At 32.5% G+C, this 8214-nt stretch overlaps 1 protein-coding gene across 2 annotated transcripts; it reads left to right on the top strand.

The window, feature by feature from the left end:
* Nucleotides 1–2723: 2723 nt before the first annotated feature.
* On the top strand, nucleotides 2724–6805 carry LOC108335888 (zinc finger CCCH domain-containing protein 44). Of its 2 annotated transcripts, none has more exons than XM_017572084.2 (7): nucleotides 2724–3213; nucleotides 3395–3474; nucleotides 4251–4432; nucleotides 4562–4685; nucleotides 4960–6173; nucleotides 6290–6350; nucleotides 6489–6805. In XM_017572084.2, the coding sequence occupies exons 1-7, from the start codon at nucleotides 2942–2944 to the stop codon at nucleotides 6491–6493; spliced, it is 1938 nt and encodes a 645-aa protein (XP_017427573.1). In that variant the 5' UTR covers nucleotides 2724–2941; the 3' UTR covers nucleotides 6494–6805. The 2 variants fall into 2 exon arrangements, with proteins under 2 accessions (XP_017427573.1, XP_017427572.1); XM_017572083.2 differs by having other exon boundaries at nucleotides 4251–4441.
* Nucleotides 6806–8214: the final 1409 nt, after the last annotated feature.

The following is an 8214-nucleotide window of genomic DNA, read 5'->3' as shown; positions in this document are numbered from 1 at the left end:
TGAAAATATGTATTTTGAGAATGATAAATATGTGAGGTATGAAATATAAATTATGTCAATGTGATAAATAATTTTATATACAATTGGTAGATATGTGTTATGAATACATGAATGGGGAGTATAAAAAATATGAAAGTCTTTCAAAGAGATTATATCATATCAAATGTTATAAAAGGAATGTAATGAAATGCTTCAAAGAGGTTATTTCAATATAAGGGATGTGATATGTTGCTTCATGTGTTATGTTTTGGTTGCATATATTCTTCCTAAAGAGGAGAGGTATGGTAAAATAGTTAGTGTTATGAAATTGCTATGGACACTCATGTGAAACTATCCTTAATTCTATTAGATTCATAAACTCATATAGAGATGAGATATTGATGAAGAATATTGAAAGAGGTTCCTATATTTAGTTAAAGAGGTCGAAAATTCTTTTTCTATTAAGTTATAAAAAACTAATATTGTCAAAATAATGTTTGGTGACTTAATATATTTGAGTTAGTCATTATATATTTTATTATTTTTTAGGATTTTAGAACAAGTGCATAATTTTTAGTCTCAAAATAATTTCATAAATTCAAATATTGAGTTAGTATAAGTGGTTGAGCTATAGAGTCTTTACGTGCTTCTAATTTTTGGAATGAATGTAAGAGAATATAACGATTATATATTTATATAATTATATATTTATATATGTTGAATCTCCTCCTAATGGTTTGGTTTTTTTATATAAAAAAAATTAAGTAAAAAGACATATTTTGGATTGTTACAAGAATTGAATAATTGGAACTAAATACAATAAAAAAAAAACTCTAAATTTTAGACACATTAAACAACAATCATTTTATAGCTAACTTGTTTTATTAAGCACAAATCATACTTTTTTTTCATCAATAAAGTCTATTTCCCCCCTCTACTTATCATTCCGTTTTTTCAATAATATTTATTAAAATTTATATATATAATTTACTTTTGAATGTTATTATTCTTAATTAAATATATACTGCCTAATATTAAATATTTCAAATTGTTTATAAAAATTGTAATGTTTTTATTTACATTGTGAATGTTTAAAAATTCGAATTAAGATAATTCTGTTGTGGTTATATTTTTGACAACTTAATAATCTCAATTAAAATATACATTGATTATTATTAAACATTTTAAATGCTAGATTTAGAAAAATTATTATGCTTTTTGTTTTGACATTTTGAAAAACTTTAAATTATCGTTAAGATAAAGATAATACCGTTGTATTCTTTTTAATTCTTTTCACCCATTCCAATTCAAACACAATGTATCTGATAACTCATTTAACTCTCTCTCTCTTTGTATAACTCTATAAAATCACATGACAATGAATTTTTTTGAAAGTCAGAAGTTTAAAATAAATTATATTATAATTAATAAAGAGAAAATAATGCATCAGTTAACACATTCATTTATACAAGAAAATTCTAAGGTTTTGCTCTCTCTCTCTCTCTCTCTCTCTCTCTCTCTATATATATATATATATATATATATATATATATATATATATATATATATATATATATATATATATATATATATATATATATATTGATGGATAGATTGTAGGCTAGGGTGAACCAGTTATATCATTAGTTTATGGTGAACCACTTTCGTATACCGTGAGTTTCATCATATCTACATAGTAGAATGGTGCGGTGCATTTCTCATTCTCACCGTGAAACCGGTCTGATCCCTGAACCGGACCGGGAACGATTCCCCTCCTCCCCTCACCTCCGGTCTAGTCCTCGTCGGAGCTCTCGAATGGCAGTGAGATAGTGAAAGAGGAAGGAGAAAAAAACCGGTGCAGATGATACATTGACTTACCATGAGGATGAAAATAAAATTGTGGTGTGGTAAATAAAATTGGTCCTTTGTAAAACCCACATTAGCCATTGCCTATATATTGTCCATTAAATAACATTAACAAATTCATTTGCTAGTTATTGTCTAAAGTAATTCCTACTTTAAATAGATGAGACAAAGAGGAAAAATAGATTATGACAATTTTTTTTGCAAACACATTTATTTTAAACCCAAACATAATATTTTGAAAAATTAAATTCCTGGCATCAATTAACACATTCATTTATCTAGTTATTGCCTCAATTAATTCTTACTTAAAATAAAAAAATTAATATGATTGGAAGTTACGATTAAATAGAATAATATATTTACATTTTATAACCAACAATAAATTTTGAATAATAGAAACAAGAATTCCGGTAAAATATATCTTAAAATGAAATCTAAATGGTGTTATAATAATTAGAAAGTTAATGAATAATATAATAATATATTGATCCATGTGGAGGCTAGGGGTATATGGCAAAAGAAGAATAGGAGTTGGTCCATTTGGATCATGTTTTTAGCGTTGAACATAATAGCGAAGTAGGGCCCACCCACAATGAGTGGCGTTTCCTCGGTAACAACTAACCACGTGCTGTTCGAGAAACGCAGAATCGGACAGACGTAAGAGTCGCTTTTGTCCATTCATTCACAATCTTCATGGATTATCAGCAATCAAATTTAAACACTTATTAGTAATTAATTAATAAGAATAAATAATATCAACCAAACCATAAAAAAATAATAGTTTAATGCGTAGTCATGAAAGGTAAAAGCGAAAAGGCAAAAATTTATTTCTTTTCCATAGGAAAAAAATAAAATAAAAAGAGGAGAGAAGAAAGAAGGAGGAAACAAACAAGTCCCCTTACATCTGCACCAAGTCCATATTTCAACTCCAATTCCGTGTGCCCACTCACTATATCAGACCGACCAGGCCTAAATCTCAATTCCCAATTCCTCCGTTTAGGGCTTCTCTCTCTCCAAGTCCGCTCGCTCCAATTCATGTTTTCATATCCTTGATTGATTCGCTTCTCGTGGATTCTCTCTTTGATTCGATTCGTCTATGGAACTGCAGCTACAGCCAAAGGCGGTACCCGCGGTGGATGTTCATGGTGGGGATTTGGAGAAGTCATATGTCACGGAGGTTCGCAACGTTGACATGGCTGAGGCAAACGAAGGTTGTTGCGTCACTGTTTTGAAGCGAAAGCGTGGTCGTCCGGCCAAGGGAAACCGTGTTCTCAAAACCACGGCACCGCCGACGAAGCATAGCAGGGACGAGGAGGATGTTTGCTTCATATGCTTCGACGGTGGAAGCCTCGTTCTCTGCGATCGCCGGTGAGTCGTCACCGCTTCTTCCTGTTTGTGATTGATTTCTCGATTTTGCGATAATTGATATTCACTCTGAAAATTCAGTTTCAGTTTGGGTTTAATACTGAGTTAGGGGTTTTTTACTCGGTTGTAATAATTGGAGGATTCATGCTATCTCACACACTCTCTCTCTCCTTCTCTTCCCCAGGGGATGCCCTAAGGCGTATCATCCCTCGTGTATTAAGCGGGACGAGGCGTTTTTTCGCTCAAAGGCCAAATGGAATTGCGGTATTTAGTTCTAAGACTTTATTCATTCTTTTCGTGCATGTGTGTGTTGTTTTGCTTCAGTACCTTACCTGGCATGCAAGCGGATACTTGTATGCTTTTGAAACTGGATAAGTAATATCTATGGTTGGTTGTACATGTATATATTGTGTTTTCCATGTTTAGTAATTAATGTAACCTGAGGAGTTTTAATTAAAATTTAGAGTGGCAGAATCTTGTGCATTTTTATCGTATGAGATAGGGATATCTCAATTAATTCAAACTTTTGAAACTGAAAGTTTTACTAACTTTTGTTTCCGTTTCATGCTTAAATGCGATCTGATTGTTGTAAATGAATGAAATCTAAATTTCAACTATTGACAATTAAATAATAGTTTCAGGGTTGGTTTACTGGTGACACAATTGTGTCAGGGGAACGTTACTTTGGAGGAGAAAATGCATGTAAAAGTGACATTGGCAACTCCTCCATAGATGGCTTAATGTAGTAGCATATATATTTCCTGTGCATGTCTCTTCTTTTTCTATATTTTTGTTTGGAAGGTTTGGATAAATTTCCTTGATTATAGAGAACCAGCTCAATGTTATTCAATGATATCTACTTATTATCACTTATAAAAGAGTTTCACAATTATTACATTTTCCAATTAGTCCACATTCAGTTATCCTTTTTGAGAAGTCAATCCTCTTTATTTGTTTTGGGTTTTAATATTTTAGCATATATTAATTGTCTTTTAGCCTGTATTAAATTCTAATAAACATTCATTTTTTCCACTACTTAGGTTGGCATATATGTAGCATTTGTGGGAAGGGGTCACATTATAAGTGCTATACTTGTACATATTCTTTGTGCAAGGGGTGTACAAAAAGGGCAGATTTTGTCTCTGTCAGAGAAAATAAAGGTTTATGTGGAATGTGCAAGAGGACTATACTGCTGGTAGAGAATTGTGCTCAGGGCGACAAGGTACTGGTGGTATGTTAATCTTTCATAATATATGCATTCACAACCCCTCCTCCGAGTCAGGGATGGGGAAGCAGCTTGTTTAAGCTACGTGTTGTTATAGTTTTTTTGTTCCCTGTGTTATTTTTATAGTGTGAAGTGGATTTTGATGACAAGAGCAGCTGGGAGTATCTTTTCAAGGTGTATTGGACATATTTGAAGGAGAAGCTATCTTTGACCATTGATGAGATCCTTGAAGCTAAAAATCCATGTAAAGGTACTTCTTCCAGAATGTTCCGTAAGTTTTAAGGTTCAAACTTGCATGAACTTTATCATTTTAGGTTGACATAGAAATAGAATGAATCACTCAATTAATTGAAAAACAAGACTATTAGACATGATAAAATGGCATAAATGGAATGGTTTCCCGAAAAATGATAAATGCAGTAGGGCAAACTTGCTCACTACCTGTGAGCCAACTGTGAATATATGTATAATACAGAACCAAATTAACCCCAATAAAACTGAAGATAATGATATCACTAATGCAGGTGTTGCGAGATTAGAAGTATCTGGTGTCGCAGCAGGTGTTTCATCATTACTACTCTCTCCAAAGATGGAGCTGCCAATTGGCAATATTGCGAATGATAAACTGTGGCATTATCAGGATCCAACCGGGAAGGTTCAAGGACCTTTCTCTTTAGTGCAGCTTTATAAGTGGAATGTGAGCGGATATTTTCCTGCAGATCTCAGAATATGGAGGATAGATGAGACACAAGATAATGCTGCATTATTAATTCATGTGCTTAGTGGGAAGTGCTCAAAACTTGTGTCATTGACATACGACAGTCAGAAGCTGTCTTTGGAGACCAATAGTACATTGGAAAATAAAGAAAGTAGTCAGGATGGTGGTGTTGAGCACAATGTGATAACAAATGGAAATTCTGCGAACCACCAAATTGTTGACCAGTGTGGGGAGCAAAAATTGGTTGATACCTGTACACAATCCAATGGTAAAGATGAATCTGTTAAGAGCAATGGTTGGCACTCTCAGTCTCCGGGTTGGACTATACAAGCAGATGGGAATAATAATGAGGGGCAAAGTGGAAATTCTGAAAGTAGAGAGGATTCGCCCAAATGTGAGGATGGTCCTCACTTACACCCTTCACTACCTTCAACTGCATTTTGTGAAAAACTCGAAGAGAATCCTTCTGATAAATTAGAGGAAGTTCATAAGATGGAGGTGAAGTCTGAAGATAATGGAAATTTTGACTTGAACAGAATTTTTGATGGTCAAAGTAATAGTGGACAAAATTATCAGAAACAATCAGACAGTGAGGATAATTCTGGGCAATCTTCTGGTCAGAACTGGAGTTGCCCTAGTGTAACTAATCCAGTTTGTAACCTATCTACATGGCTTTCAATCTTTGGCGAACCAAATGATTTGGATGAGTCAGTTTCAGATCTGTTGGCTGAAGTGGAGGCAATGGAGTCACTTGGTGGTGGCGGCCTGGAATCTCCCACTTCAATCATGAAATGTGGTGAGGAGCTGACTGACGGTTCTATAACTGATTGTCTTAGTTTTGCAGATGGGCTTAGCCCAATGCTTGATGCAGCAGGTAAAGGTGATGCACTGAGTTCCTCAGGTGATTTACACTTTCCATCTCAAACCACAACACCAGATGAACCAACTAAGCAAACCGACGTGTGCCATCAACATCAAAAGATATTTGGGGAGCATACATCGAAGAGTTCAGAAGTTGAGGTGTGTTTTAGGCGAAGAAAATGATTTTTATAGTCTCATTTTTTTAACATATTGGTTTAGAAGGGGTTACTTTTGGTCGACCAGAAAGTTAAATTTAACCTATTATTTTTATGCAGTCTACTTTCTCTAAAATTAGCTGGAATCCACACATTCAATTTTCCTGGGATCCTCCTAACTGTAAGTTTTTTCTCCACTCTCTCAGCTTTGCAGAACTATTTTAACAAGTTTGTTATCATATTTCGTATGAATTGAATACTTTGCTAGCCATTCATTATTTACTTGACATTTTGCTAAAATGGTTATTTGGATTTGCAGGTTGACATTACAGATTATGTTGAAGGCCATTTTTCTTATCTTTAGGCTACACAGATGTTAGAAACAACTTAAATTGGATACATATTATCATGTTCATAACAGCATTCTTTGCAAACATAACCTCTCGCCTTCGTTGTTTGCTTGTTGATGAAGAAAGAGCGTTAGGGTTCTTGTTAGTCTTGTCTATTCTGCTATGTAATCTCATTGAATTTTAAATGTGAAGAACTTTCTTAGGTTTCATTCTCGGACAGATTGGTATTCGACTTTTCTTCAAAATTTCAAAGAAATTAATAATTAACAGCTACTGTTTTTCAAAATCCTTACATTGGACTCTGCTATGACTGATGCATTATACCTTGGATATTATCCAGCCTGTTAAGTGGCATGAACAACCATCACCGTTAGTTGCACAGATTAGATCAGGAAACTCGGAATCAAGTTGCTTGTAATAGGTTATACATATGTGGAAAAGCTGGGTTCAACATTATTAGTATTAGGCTGCCAATTCCGAATTATGAAGAATTTAACATTAATTGTGATTGCAATAATAATTCAGACTTGGTCAATTTGTTCGTGAATGTGTTGAATATAAATGTTGTTTTAATGGATGATTGTTGGTTTCCAAATTACATTGTTATACGAAAAATTAAAAAAAAAAGGAAGAAAAAAAAATTGTACTATATATATTTACTTATACATAACTGCGAAGGGTTTTTATTTTAAGTGGTACAAATTTCCATTAACATATGTATGTTGGTATTCATTAATACGCAGCAATGACTCCAACAATTACAAAACTCAATTAGTTTTGCATTCATTAAATGTATGGGGACATGCATGCAATAAATACATAATCATATTTGATTGAACAATTTTAAAAGTATTTGATTAGCATCAATTTGATGATCAACAATGAGACACACTTTTGGTTGATCTTTTCTCTCTCTTTATGCTTTCAAAATTTTTACTTTACTCGTTAAATTTTTTTTTATGATTGTCTTTTTCCTGTTTTTTGTGATTTTTCTGACCAGTTTGTTTATTATGGAACCTTTTTTTTCTTATATTGACCTCTATACTTTTTTCTTTTCTAACTTGTTCTCATTCTCTCTTTTTTTCTCCATCATTTTTTCTTTCTAGAACAAAAGGTGGAACCATTGAATTAAAGATTAAACTTGTTTAACTTAATACTTTAATCCAATATTTTCAAGCATAATATATGCAAGGCATGACAGACATTTTGCAACTTCTAACTAAAAGGTGTCAAATATGTTTTTTCTCCTTTTATTAAATCACCTAAGAGAACAAGTCTTGTGATTTGAGAATATTTAATAATTTTAACTTGTGAAAGAAGACCAAACATATATTCTACCTGAAGAATGTTCACAAAATATTAAACTCCAGAATGACGACTAGAATATTCAACCATGTAATGAAATGATTGGTATCCTCAAGTTGAAAAGATTGAAATTATGGTTAAAGGAAGTAAAATGTATAATTGAAATAATGATGAAAATTGTAATGTGTTGTCATTGGAGAAAGGGAAAACATTTAATATAGAGGTAGTATTGTATAAAACAGTAAAATTAAGATAAATTATGTAGAACATTGATAAATGTGTTGTGTAAAATTTAAAGAGTGTAATAATTCATACCAAAATCTAAGTATCTAAACTGAATAATTGTTTATTTTATATGGACATAATTTATTTAGATTGATTTGATTTGGA

This window comes from Vigna angularis, chromosome 10 (genome assembly GCF_016808095.1).
Source record: "Vigna angularis cultivar LongXiaoDou No.4 chromosome 10, ASM1680809v1, whole genome shotgun sequence".
NCBI lineage: Eukaryota > Viridiplantae > Streptophyta > Magnoliopsida > Fabales > Fabaceae > Vigna > Vigna angularis.
Note: the sequence above shows the minus strand (reverse complement) of the source record. Positions and strands in the feature narration are given on the sequence as shown.

Bases quoted from the DNA above. Each gene is read 5' to 3' on its own strand.
- LOC108335888 (XM_017572083.2), top strand. From the start codon at position 2,942: ATGGAACTGCAGCTACAGCCAAAGGCGGTACCCGCGGTGGATGTTCAT. The intron at 3,214-3,394 runs GTGAGTCGTCAC...TCTCTTCCCCAG, and splicing joins CTCGTTCTCTGCGATCGCCG to GGGATGCCCTAAGGCGTATC. The intron at 4,442-4,561 runs GTATGTTAATCT...TTATTTTTATAG, and splicing joins AGGGCGACAAGGTACTGGTG to TGTGAAGTGGATTTTGATGA.